Source organism: Cebus imitator, unplaced genomic scaffold (genome assembly GCF_001604975.1).
Source record: "Cebus imitator isolate Cc_AM_T3 unplaced genomic scaffold, Cebus_imitator-1.0 Scaffold216, whole genome shotgun sequence".
Lineage (NCBI taxonomy): Eukaryota > Metazoa > Chordata > Mammalia > Primates > Cebidae > Cebus > Cebus imitator.
This window is the reverse complement of record NW_016107531.1, coordinates 1241491-1254811: the sequence shown is the minus strand read 5'-3', so window position 1 is coordinate 1254811 and position 13321 is coordinate 1241491. Positions and strand designations below refer to the sequence as shown.

The window sequence follows — 13321 nt, the reverse complement described above, 5'->3', positions numbered from 1 at the left end:
TTTTGAGATGGAGTCTCACTCTGTCACCCAGGCTAGAGTGCAGTGGTGCAATCTCAGCTCACTGCAACCTCCACCTCCCAGGTTCAAGTGTTTCTCCTGCCACAGCATGCCGAGAAGCTGGGACTACAGGCGCACTGATTTTTGTATTTTTAGTAGAGACGGGGTTTCACCACGTCGGCCAGGCTGGTCTCAAACTCCTAACCTCAATGATCCCCCCCGACCTCGGCCTCCCAAAGTGCTGGGATTACAGGTGTGAGCCTCCGCACCTGGCCATGTGATTATTTGTGAAGGAAATATTTAAAGGACATTTTGCTAGGTGCCTACTTACCTTCCAAAAAACATTCTGCTCGTTTACACTCCTCTCAGCAGTGTAGGAAAGTACCCATTTCTCCACCACCATCACCATTACCAGCAATTACCAGTTTTCTTAATAACCAACTAGTAAATGAAAAGATTTTACTTTCTTTAGTAACCAGTAATGTTAAACGCATCTTTCCAGATGTTTATTGATCACTTGAATTTCAACATTGGCTATTTACTTCTTTTGCTCATTTTCTAAGGGAGTGTCCACCTTTTTACACAAGATACTCGAACTGTAGGCTAAAGGTGAACTGGGCCCCAAGGGTTGTATGTGATGTGGTAGGCATCCAGAGAGCCCATCAAGGTCTAGGTTGGCAAATCAAGGAGGCCTTCCTGGAGGAGGTGGTGCTCATCTGCTGGGATTCCCTGTTGGAAATGTTAAATTTGCTGAAAGAATGGATGGATTTTCTTCTAGAATAAGAATGGAACAGTTGATGTCCATAACCCAGGAGGAGACTGAGAACCTACGGCGACGTGAGGTTGCCTGTAAGTTGCAGAATGGGGAGCTTGTGAGCACACTGCCTGCTGGCTGGTCTGGCAGGGTGGATGGCCCTTCCTCTGTTGGCCATGCATGGAGGGTGCTGAGTGTTAGCCCTCAAGAGGGGTGGTCAAATCCCACTATGGAGCACAGGCTGTGGGGTCAGCCTAGATGTGGATTCAGAGTCCCAGTTCAGACACCCACCATGTGATTTTAGGGACATTACTGCTCCCCAACTTTTCCAAGCCTCAGTTTTCTTAGCTATACAATGGAGGAAATGGGCCAGGCGTTGGGGGGGGCTCATGCCTGTAATCCCAGTGTTTTAGGAAGCTGAGGCTGGAAGATCACATGAGCCCAGGAGTTCAAGGCTGCAGTAAGCTGTGATCACGCTACTGCACTCCAGCCTGGGTAACACAGCGAGACCCTTTCTCAAAAAAAAAAAAACAAACAAAAGTCCAAATGCCCCCAGATAGAGGATACTTAAATAAATGTGGGCGATCCGTGTGCTGCGGCACTGCACCGTATTAGCACCCCATTAGCGTGTTATGAGGAGTGTTCACAAAAAGTGGGAAGTGGGATGTCATTTTCATTTTTTTATTTTAAAATATGCATAATGTGAAATTTACCATCTTAATCGCTTTATTTTATTTTATTTTATTTATGTTTTGAGACAATGTCTCGCTCTGATGCCCAGGCTAGAGTACAGTGGTGTGATCTTGGCTCACTGCAACCTCTGCCTCTCAGGTTCAAGCTGTTCTTACCTCCACCTCTGAGTAGCCGGGATCACAGACGCACACCACCACTCCCGGCTAATTTTTGTATTTTTAGTAGAGATAGGGTTTTGCCACGTTGGCCAGGCTTGTCTTGAACTCCTAATCTCAAGTGATCCACCTGCTTCAGCCTCCCAAAGTGCTGGGATTACAGGCGTGAGCCCCCGTGCCTGGCCTATTTTAATTTTTTTAAATTCATAAATATGCGTAAAGATTGACTAGAAAAATATATATCTTTTTTTTTTTTTTTTTGAATCGGAGTTTTGCTCTTGTTACCCAGGCTGGAGTGCAATGGCACGATCTCGGCTCACCGCAACCTCCGCCTCCTGGGTTCAGGCGATTCTCCTGCCTCAGCCTCCTGAGTAGCTGGGACTACAGGCACGCGCCACCATGCCCAGCTAATTTTTTGTAGTTTTAGTAGAGACGGGGTTTCACCATGTTGACCAGGATGGTCTTGATCTCTTGACCTTGTGATCCACCCGTCTCGGCCTCCCAAAGTGCTGGGATTACAGGCTTGAGCCACCACGCCCGGCCTAGAAAAATATATATCAAAATGGAATAATATTTCTGGGTGACAAGATCACAGAAGGTTTTTTGTATGTGTTATTCAGTGCTTTACAATTAGCCTTCCAAGCATAAGTTGCTTTTATAATTAAACAGAACAAAGGGTTTTTTAAGGTGACTCTCGGGTAGGTAACCAGGTGAAGCCTCAAGGCCTGTTCCTCAGTTCCCGTGAAAATCCCTGCTGCATCCCTGCCCAGGCGTCCCAGGAGCAGCGCCCCGCTGAGGCTGTCCCCACCCCATGTTCCCGCAGCCGCCATGCAGCAGATGCTGACCGAGCGCTGTAAAAACCGGCTCATGCAGATGGCCTACGAATCTCAGAGGCAGAACTTGGCCCAGCAGGCCTGTTCCAGGTAAGGTAAGGAAGAGGAGTCCCAGGTGAGGGAGCTGGGGGAGCCGGCTAGGGGCCCAGGACCATGGGGTGAGAGCTGGATGCTAAACCTCCCGCCCTGGGCCACCCCAGCCTCCCCTGTGCCATCAGGTGCAAGTGATGGCTGCTGTTCCTGAGTTTCCGGCCGGACCTACGATTCAGCGCCGGGCTGTGAGAAAGTGCCAACAGTCACTCCCATCTCTTGTGCGCTCCCTGTGTGGCAGGCACTAGGCTAAGTGATGAACCGCATTCTCGGATTGATTCTAGGAGGGACTGTGTTGTTATTAGCCCCATTTTGCGATCGCAACTCAGGTTCTGAGCAACTGTATAACACACCCAAGGAAGCACAGCCAGCAGGTGGCGGAGCCTGGATTTGAGCCCTGCAGAGGGATGGGGTGTGCCCTTGATTGTGGTGCACCCGTCAGTCTGTCTCCAAGGACCCCTGAGGTTAGGGGTGGGATGCCCTGGAGGGATAAGTGAAGGGGTTGCTTTCCTGCCATGGCCACTATGGATTCGGGCTCCCTGTGCTCAGTGTGGCACTGTGGGTTTGTTCGCGGTTCCACAGGTGTCCAGCAGACCCAATGTGGAAAACTCAGTCAGTGCTCAGGAGCCCCAAACGGACAGGACAGCAGCCCCAGATGCCCTGTTTCTCCTCCCATGTAGGTGACTGGCACAGCTACCACCTTCCAGGGTACCTGAACCGTGCCAGCCTCCCCTGGGTCCCTGCAGATGTGGGAATTTCTAGCCCCTTTCCTGCTGTATGCCGCTGTGCTTAGGAGTTGCAAGCCCAGGGGTCAGAGCTGGATACAAGCCCCACTTCTGCTTACTAACCACGAGGTCTCAGGCAGGTCTCTCCTTCCCTGGGCTTCAAATTTCTTAGCAGATGAATCGTAGAACCTACCTGTAGAGTTGGTGGAGGATGTGATGAGTGTTAATAAGCATAATATCTAGTGCATAAAGGTTCAATAAATACTCGCTATTGTCGTGAAGCAGGAACCTCACTGGAAAAAAATAATTGCTATTATTATGAAATAAAACCAAGATAGTGGCCGGGCACGGTGGCTCAAGCCTGTAAACCCAGCACTTTGGGAGGCCGAGGTGGGTGGATCACCTGAGGTCGGGAGTTCGAGACCAGCCTGGCCAACGTAGCGAATCCCGGCCTCTACTAAAAATACAAAAAATTAGTCGGGCATGGCGGTGGGCACTTGTAATCCCAGCTGAGGCAGGAGAATTGCTTGAACCCGGGAGGTGGAGGTTGCAGTGAGCCAAGATTGCATGGCTGCACTCCAGCCTGGATGACAGAGCGAGACTCTGTCTCAAAACAAACAAACAAACAAAAACACACCAAGATGGCACCAAAGCACAGCACAGATATACAAGAGGCTGCAGGTTCTTGTGCCCAAATTACCAGCCTTGTCTGGAGGGCTGAGTGCTGCTCCTTGACCAGGGTGAGAATCCCAGGAAGGACAGCTCTGTCACACTCTAGTGGCTCATCACCCATGGGAAGCGGGAGCTCTGCACCCATGGAGGTGGCTGGGCAGAGGCCAGGCATCCACTTCCAGGGGTGCTGTGGAGGGTATTCTGGTGGAGTGTTGGTTGAGAGGACCTGGAAGTGTCTCCCAGCTCCCAACTCGATCCCCCTCCCTCAAGGCCACAGGACTCAGATAGACTCAGTGTCTGTGCCCATCCAGGGCCTGGCTCCCAGCAGGTGTTCCATTAGTGAGGTCCAGTGAAGAAATGGATTATCTTGGTCTCCTCTGAGGGGCCTGGCACATAGTAGATGCTCAGGAAACGTTCAAGAATGAATGAATTTGCTGTCTTTCTGGCAGCATGGCTGAAATGGATGAACGGTTCCAGCAGATTCTGTCATGGCAGCAAATGGATCAGAACAAAGCCATCAGCCAGATCCTGCAGGAGGTGAGCCCTTGCCCAGGGCCTGAGGGTGGGGGCTCAGGAGGGAGGCCCAGGAGCCAGGGCAGAGCACAGAGATCCACACAGAGCCCTTCCAAGACAGTGTGTGGGACCCCAGAGGTTTGTGACCATAGAAGTGTGTAGTGATTGGCCAGGCGCAGTGGCTCATGCCTGTAATCCCAGCACTTTGGGAGGCCGAGGTAGGCGGATCATGAGGTCAGGAGTTCAAGACCAGCTTGGTCAATATGGTGAAACCCCATCTCTACTAATAATACAAAAATTAGCCAGGTGTGATGGCTCACACGTGTAGTCCCAGCTACTCAGGAGGCTGAGGCAGGAGAATCACTTGAACCCAGGAGGTAGAGGTTGCAGTGAGCTGAGATTGCATCACTGCACTCCAGCCTGGGTGACAGAGCAAGATTCCATCTCAAATAGAAAGAACTGTATAGTGATCAGGGTGAGGGGCAGAGAGAGGCTGAGCGGGGACCCGGGGGGTGGTCTTCTGGTCACTAAAATCCACAGAAGCACCTCCATCTGCTCCCTGGGAGGCTCCCACCCCCAACCTGTGTCGGGGCTCCACTGGAAGGACTTAAGTGGCAGGAGGTGAGGGTGACCACACCAAAGTGCTGGGATTACAGGTGTGAGCCATCGTGCCCGGCCTGTTTAGCTTTTTCTTTCCTTTTTTTTTTTTTTTTTTTTTAAAGACAAAGTCCTGCTCTGTTGCCCAGGATAAGTGAAGTGACGTGATAACAGTTCACTACAGCCTCAAACTCCTGGGCTCGAACGATCTACCTTCACCTCCTGCATAGCTGGGACTACAGGGCCACCACGCCCAGCTAATTTTTTTGATTTGTTGGAGAGACAGAGTCTCCCTATGTTGCCCAGGCTGGTCTCAAACTCCTGGGCTCAAGCATCCTTCTGCCTCAGCCTCCAAAGTGCCGGGATTACAGGCATGAGCCACCGGCCTGCTGAGCTCTTTCCACTCCCTGTGGGAGTCTTGCCGCTGCCTGCCTTCTTCCCTCACCTCTGTCCTCTGTGTTTGTCATCCCACCTTGCTCCTTCCTCTCTGTTCTAAAATGGTTTGACTTAGTATCTGTGGAGCTTGTCTGAGGAAAGTTCTCTATTTCTCAGAGGAGGCATCTGCCTTGTGATTAAGTGGGGCTCGGGAGCTGGATAGGCTGGGTGTGTGTCCCAGTGCCGCTGGTTCATGCCTGAGTGTCACTTTCCCCATCTGTGGAATGGGGCAGTAAAAGCACCCACATAGTCCGCTGTGGTGGAAATTCAGGGTGTGATGCTGGAAGAGCATCAAGTAGAGGACAGCCCGCGGTAAGCCCTTAGTATCATTTTAAGGTTTTAGGTGGAATCTTCTCTCTCTCTCAGAAACAAAACCCATATGTTAAGGTGCTTGGTACATAGTTTTTGCTTTTCCCCGGGATGGGCCTGCAGGGAAAGGTGTGGGCATGGCCCCTGCTGAGGACCAGTGGTCTGTGTTGCAGAGCGCGATGCAGAAGGCTGCCTTCGAGGCGCTCCAGGTGAAGAAAGACCTGATGCATCGGCAGATCAGGAGCCAGGTGAGCTCTGGGGCCGTGGCCCCAGACCTGCCCTCTCGGAGACGTGCGGAGTGACCCTCCAGGGCAGCAGGTCGCAGCAGTTGAGGTTTGAACCCCAGCACCTTGGCTTGCTAGCCCAGCAAGAAGTCGAGTCCTCGCCCTCGGCACTGCCCTTTGTTCCCAGCCTTGTGTTGGGGATGCTAGGCGGGTGCCTGGAGGCCTCCTATTCTGGGGTTGGGCGAGGGTCTTACCAGCAAGCGTGGCCTGTTCAGTCTCCACCATGCCTGGGCCAGGGAGGGCGGCATTCATGTGTAGCTGTGACTCCTGGGGCCGCCTCCTGTCTGTGCTCCAGGCGGGACACTGGGAAAAGCAGCCCGTGCAGGCCCCCGTGCTACGGCAGCTCAGACCGACAGAGACCCATACGTCTCAGGGGCATATGGGATTTCCCCTGGAAGTGGGCAGGTGGGGCCGTGAGCCACGGTGGTCCTGTTACCTGCTGAAAAGTGACCTCGGCCCAAGAGGAGGAGGTCCTCTTTACGGGCCCTCCCTCACATGACAAGATCCCCCCAGGTGGCTGCTGATCTTCGAGGTGTCCTTGGGCAAGCACACCTGTGTGGCCTGGTGGCCGCCGCCTGTGGAGTGGGGCTGGGGCTGAAGTGAGCTTCAGGCTATGGGAACGCTCCTGCATCATGTTCAGCACACTGAATTTTACATTTTTTGCATGGTTTTTTTTTTTTTTCTTTCTTTCCCTATTTTTCTTTCTTTCTTTCTTTCTTTTTGGACCAATTTACCTTTTCAATTTCCCTCTTTAATTTCAATTCCACATTGCCGGACATGAAGCTCATTCCTCTGACCAGGGGTTGGTGATATCATAGGGACTTAGAGACGAGGGTCACAGGGTCATGGGCACAGGATAGGGAAGTACTGGCTGTGGGGCCTGACCTCCCCCCCCAGGGCTAAAATCCCCCAGACACACCCTGGAGAGTATGCAAGGCCCCCGACATTCTCACTGCAGATGGTTTGGACCAGGTCAGCTGTTCCCCTTCAAACCGTGAGCTGGGGCATCCCAGAGAAAGGGATCTCTCACTTACCTGCTCTGTGTCCTTAGGCAAGTGACTTAACCTCTCCGAGCCTCAGTTTTCTTGTCTGTAAAATAGAGGCAGTAATACCTCCTAACAGCCAGAGAATTGATGAAATATTACACATAAAGTATACAGCACAGGCCTAGCACATAGTAGGTGCTCAAGACATACCATCTACTACTCCCATTGTTACTCAGTCACTTACTTCCACTACCCTCTGCTCTCCGCTGCTGTGCGATGAGGGGCACAAGAGACCCTAAGCAGCAGGAGGCTGGGTGGTAGTTCTGTGTCTGTGCTTTACTCTGGCCTGAATCTCCAAGCAAAGCGCCCTCTCCATTGCACAAGGCTTTCTTCTGTGCCCGCTCTGGGACAGATCCTGTGCTGGGCTCTAGGTAAAGTGTTGGCCATGACAAGCCCATCCGTGACCCCAGGAACTCAGGGCCATGAAGGAATGAATTCTTGTTCAAGCCCCTTGATGAGGTTCCCAGGCCTAGAGGGTCCCCTATTCCAGAGCCTCCCTAGCCTCTCCAGAAAGGCTTCGTAGTCCCTACTTGGTCATCAGAGAGTAGCAGCAGGAAAGTGAACCGTGGTTAATGTGAGTAAAAAACCCCTGTCTCGTCTTCTGTTTAGATTAAGTTAATAGAAACTGAGTTATTGCAGCTGACACAGCTGGAGTTAAAGAGGAAGTCCCTGGACACAGAGACACTACAGGTATGTAGGGCTCCCTGCCCCTGCCCTCCCTCACATGCTGAGACCCCCACCTCATGCCCCTCCCAGCCCCTGGCAGCTGCTTGTCAGCCCCTGGGAGTCAAGGGCTTCCCCAGCAGACAGAGGGCAGAGTTTTTCTGTGGCTATGATACCAGAGGATGCCCCTCAGCCCCAGAAGGCCCAGCGCAGGCTGAGGTTAGAGGTGGTCAGCCTGTTGTGAGGCAGGAGGGTCAGAGGAAGGAGGGTTTCATTGCCAAGGCTCCCCTGCTCCATCTCCATCACTGTTTCCTGTGCTGGGTGCAGGCCCGCGCTGAGCTCTGTCTCTCTCTGTAGGCCATGCTTCATGCCCCTGGGCAGACATCCTCCAGGGTTGGAGCTTCTGGGTATCCCTGGGATGTCTGGAGGAGAGGGCCCAGCCACGTCTGTGTCGCCCCAGCCCGGCAGTCCTACTCACACAGAAGAGGGTGGCAGGGACTGGCAGCTGGTGTCCTGGACTGGACACCTGGGGGCCAGGTGTGGCTCGGCATAGCCCTGCTGCGTAACCTTGGCAGGTGGGGGAGTAGGGGCAGCCCTTGCCCCTCTGTGGACCTTAGCCCCTCCAGCTGCAGATGGAGGGCTGGATGGGGTGGTGTGTGAGGACATGTGCCGTGCCAGGCATTTGAGCAGAGCCTTCTGTCTGTCACTGTCCCTGTGTCTGTTCTCAGTAGAGAAGTCTCAAGTCATCCCATGGACTCCTCAGTGCAGTGAGAGGTCATGGCATACCTGGTCTCAGGTGCTCTGCAGGTACACTGTGTGCCTTTAGGCAGGCCTCTGCCCCTCCGGGCCTTCTTCCCCTACTCCGTATAATGGCAGCTGTCCTCCAGGCCCAGCCTGTGCCATCTGGCCATCGGAGAAGGCCGAGCTAGCAAGGGAAAGCCCTTTGTGAGCTTTGAAATGATCTCCAGGGATGAGGGGACTGGAGCTGCTCTCAGAGAAGCTGTGGCCATCGTGCCTGGCAGGTGTCCTAGTCCCTGCCCACGAGAGCAGCAGTGCTCCACCTGTCAGGGCCCCCATGGGGTTTCCAAGAGCAGGCATGGGAGTGGAACAAGGACCCCAGGCCCTGATTTGTACACCCCTCCGTTTGTGTGAGGCCCCATACCCCCCCCCCCCACCATTTGCTTCTGCCCATGTGCTCTGTTGTCTGGGAGACCAAAGGCAGGTACCCGTGGCTTGTCATTTCTTTTGTTTGATGTTTCTTACCATTCCATTGTCATCAGTCACCAGGATCCCATGCCTGACTTCACCCCACAAGGAAGAGAGATGCAGGCTTAGGGGAAGAGGGGCAGAAGAGCCTCTTAGCTTTGTCCCCCGGCGCAGCCTGGAGGCGTTGGGCAGGGAACCGAGTGAGCGGGAGGCCAAGCCCTTCTCCATCCTGCAGGACTCCTGCGGCGCCGCCAGCTCATGGTGGTGCGGGATGTGGTCTTGTGTTGCAGGAGATGGTCTCGGAGCAGCGCTGGGCCCTCAGCAACCTGCTCCAGCAGCTGCTCAAAGAGAAGCGGCAGCGAGAGGAAGAACTCCGGGAAATCCTGGTATGTGTTGGCTTCTGTGCTCAGCATCACACATGCGTTTGCTTTTCTCTAACAGACTGGCCATTTTTAGAAACACCTGTTATTTAAGTAAGAGTTGTTCATCAAAGAAAAACTGGAAAGTGCAAAGGAAAATAATTGCACTTCCAAGAGTTATCTCCTGCTGTTTTTTGTTGGTTTCCTTGTTTAAGACAGGGTCTCACTCTGTTGCCCAGGCCAGAGTGCAATGGCGCAATCTCGGCTCACTGCACTCTTGACTTCTTGGGCTCAAGTGATCCTCCCACCTTAGCATCCCGAGTAGCTGGGACTACAGGCATGTGCCACCATGCCTGGCTAATTTTTTTATTTTTCGTAGAGATGGGGTTTCGCCACATTGCCCAGGCTGGTCTCGAACTCCTGGGCTCAAGCGATCTATCTGCCTTGGCCTCCGAAAGTGCTGTGATTACAGGCATGAGCCACCGTGCCCAGCCTCTCCTGCTGTTTTGATGCATGTTTTCCAAACATTGTGATGCATTTTTATGGATATTTGTGGATCTGCCTTTTCAACATGACATGGTGCGTACTCTTTACGACCAGCCTGTGTCTGTACATTCTTTTCAAGCCGTTAAACCCTTCCTTGACATCCTTTCTCAAGGCTGTGCTTGGCCTCTATTGTTGAGTATGTGGATTACTTCTGGTGTTTCAACTTACAGGCGATGCTCTCTGAAATCCTCTGTAGTTGAGAATTTGGGAGCAGCCATGAGTATTCACTGCAGAACAGGACTTGCTATGTCTAGGACAGGCTGTTTGATAAGCTTTTGGTAGGAGTGGCCTGGCTGTCCCCTGTCCCCTAATAAGTTTGACGCTGGCACGCTTTCAGAGTGGCAGAGGCCCCCTTAAGAGTGTCTTCTCTAGACCCAGGGGGCACCCAGCAACGAGACCAGAGGCCAGGCCCACCACCTGGGGCGGAAAAGACCGAGTTACTCCTGTGTCATCGTGAATGCACAGATGTCCTCTGAGCTGCATCCTAGACCTGGCCCTGTGCAGGTGTTTTTTTCTTTTCCCAAGACAAAGGTTTGCTTTTGTTGCCCAGCCTGGAGTGCAATGGCGTGATCTTGGCTCACTGCAACCTCCGCCCCCTGGGTTTGGGCAATTCTCCTGCCTCAGCCTCCCGAGTAGCCAGGATTACAGGCATGCAACACCATGCCCAGCTAATTTTTGCATTTTTTTTTTTAGCAGAGACGGGGTTTCACCTTGTCGGTCAGGCTGGTCTTGAACTCCTGACCTCAGGTGATTCACCCACCCTGGCCTCCCAAAGTGCTGTGATTATAGGCTTGAGCCACCGCACCTGGCACCAGCTTCTTCTGGAGTCCTGAACAAGCCAAGTGGTTCCTGTGCCCATCAGAGGAAGCTGCCTATTCCTCATGGTGCCTTGCTGCCATCTCCTATGCATCAGGTTACTGGGCAGATGGTGCCCTGTGCTGTGCCATGGCAGCCAGGTGCTGTCGCTGGTGCTCCTGCCCTCGTAGGCCTTGGGGGTCACCACCAAGGGAGGAAGCACCACCCCAGCAGAATACAGCCAGTCCAAGCTCCTGGGTGCCAGAAGAGAGGGGCTGCCCAGGCCAGCGATAGAACGGAGCAGTGGGTGTGGCCAAGTCCACAGCGGTGGGGGCCCCAAAGGGCAGTCAGGCCTGGTGGGGATGGGGAAACACCTCCCCATGTCATGCCAGCCCTCACTGCTGTTCTAAGCAACTTTGTTGTTCTAAGCAAGACAAGCCTGGGGCCTGATTCCTGGCCCCAGCCTAGGCAGGGTACTCATTACTCTGAACCTCAGCTCCCTCATCTGGAAGGTGGAATCGACTTCACGGAGTTGTGAGAATCGGTGAGTGGCATCTATAGGTGCACAGCATGGCCTGGCACATGGTGCTCTGAGCACACCAGCTGCGCCTGTTGTCACCGTGGTCGTTATCAGCATCATTTGCTCACTGCTTTATTCCCAGCACCTAGAACAATACTCAACGAAGAGTTATCAAATGGTGGAATAGGAGAGTCATGTTCAGTAGCACACTGATCATTCTTCAGCTCCGTCAGACAGTGAAGCCCACTCTAGAAGCTGAAGGTGTCCTTCGCACCTGTATGCCCCCTGCCTGGTACCCAGGAGGCAGCCTGGGCTGCATAATGCTTGCTGTCCCACAGGCAGACAGAGGGTGTCCCTCCCAGAGTGCTGGAATATGGTGCCAGGTGGCAGCAGCTCAGGTTCAGGTGCTCTCCCTGACCAGGTGTGCAGCGTCGAGCGGATCAGAGAGTGATGCTTCCTGCCTTTCTCATTTCTATAGTTTAAACGGTGGGACAATAGTGGGTGGGAAAGTTCTCTGTAAAATACTAAGTGCCAGCTGGTCACAGTAACTCATGCCTATAATCCCAGCACTTTGGGAGGCTGAGGTGGGTGGATCACTTGAGGTCAGGAGTTTGAGACCAGCCTGGTCAACATAGTGAAACCCTGTCTCTACTAAAAATGAGCTGGGTGTGGTGGCAGGCACTTGTAATCCCAGCTACTTGGGCACTCCAGCCTGGGCGACAGAACAAGACTCCATATCAAAAATAAAATAAAATAAAATGCCAAGTGTGTTCACCTGCTCAGAGGAGCATCGTTCATAACCATCATTGTTAGTACAGGTTTTATTACCATTTTGTAACTAACATTGCCTGCTTCATTCCTGGCAGACGGAGTTAGAAGCCAAAAGTGAAACCAGGCAGGAAAATTACTGGCTGATTCAGTATCAACGGCTTTTGAACCAGAAGCCCTTGTCCTTGAAGCTGCAAGTAAGGACTGCCGCTGCCTGCCCCAGCCAGGGAGCCCCAGGGTCTCCCCCCAGAGCACCTCTGGCCTCCACCATGCTCTGCCTCTTGTTACCTTTCTGGTGACTCTGGCATGCCAGATCCTGTGCCAAGCCCCGGTGGGGACAGAAGTGAGAACGAGGGAGTATTCATTCTGGTGAGGGGGACAGCAAGGTGCTGGCCACTGCTGTGCGGTGCAGAGACCACTGAGCCCACAGTAGAGCGAAGCCTGTGCCTGGGGGCCGCTGTCTGCCCAGCACTGCAGGGACAGGGTGGTGGATGAAACAGCCCCCTCTCAGTGGATGTTCAAGTTGCTTACTATCTCCAGGTTTGCAGACAGAGTGGCAGTGAACCCCCCTGGGCCTATCTATCTCTGTGTGCCTACACATGCATTTTTGTAGTAATAATCCTGAGTACATTCTATGTATTGTGTTGTGTATATTCAAACCCTTCATTTCCTGTTGTAAGCAGTGGGTTCTTCCTTCCCACTCATGGTACACTTTTCCCTGGTCTGTCTTGCAGGAAGACGGCATGGAGCGCCAGCTGGTGGCCCTCCTGGAGGAGCTGTCAGCCGAGCACTACCTGCCCATCTTTGCCCACCACCGCCTCTCACTGGCCCTGCTAAGCCAGATGAGCCCCGGGGACCTGGCCAAGGTGGGCAGCAGCTGTCCATGGGGAGAGTGGGGAGGGTGGGGACGGGTGCGCAAGGCTGCTGGCCTGACCAGCGGGGGTTGACCTGCTCCTCGTGGAGTTCTCAGTGAGCTCTGTCCTTACCTAATGGCCTAGGCCCACCTTGTTTCCAGATGGCCAGAACGCCTGCCCATCTGCCCCAGCCGCCTGTGTGTGCCCTGGACACCATCTCACTGGGAAATCCTTGGGAGGTGGGTCCTGCTGACCTGCTCAGACTGGATCTTCAGACAGGAGGGACAAGACAGGCCCCTGGGGATTATCTGATCCAACCTCCGCCCTGTCCCTTGGTGTGACAGACTGTGGTGACCGCAGCACTGCCTGAGCCCCTATTCTGGGCACAAGCTGGGCTCTTTACAGCACATTAATCCACTTACTCTCCAAAACAGAATAATCATTGCTGTGCCAGCTAACACCTTCGTACCACCTGCACGTGCTGGGCACCATTTTAAGACTTTTCAT

General features: G+C 53.4%; 1 protein-coding gene across 10 annotated transcripts in view; it reads left to right on the top strand.

Moving 5' to 3' along the window:
• LRSAM1 (leucine rich repeat and sterile alpha motif containing 1) overlaps positions 1–13321 on the top strand; it is a 50448-nt gene that overhangs the window by 30125 nt on the left and 7002 nt on the right. For 6 of the 10 annotated variants that reach the window (XM_017549086.1, XM_017549085.2, XM_017549089.1 and 3 more), the window contains 8 exons: positions 776–846; positions 2423–2522; positions 4369–4456; positions 5947–6021; positions 7713–7793; positions 9263–9358; positions 12059–12157; positions 12695–12826. In XM_017549086.1, the coding sequence (XP_017404575.1) occupies positions 776–846; positions 2423–2522; positions 4369–4456; positions 5947–6021; positions 7713–7793; positions 9263–9358; positions 12059–12157; positions 12695–12826 (742 nt within the window). The remainder of the gene's footprint in view (positions 1–775; positions 847–2422; positions 2523–4368; positions 4457–5946; positions 6022–7712; positions 7794–9262; positions 9359–12058; positions 12158–12694; positions 12827–13321) is intronic. The other 4 variants (XM_017549088.1, XM_037745911.1, XM_017549087.2 and 1 more) reach the window with 2 other exon arrangements.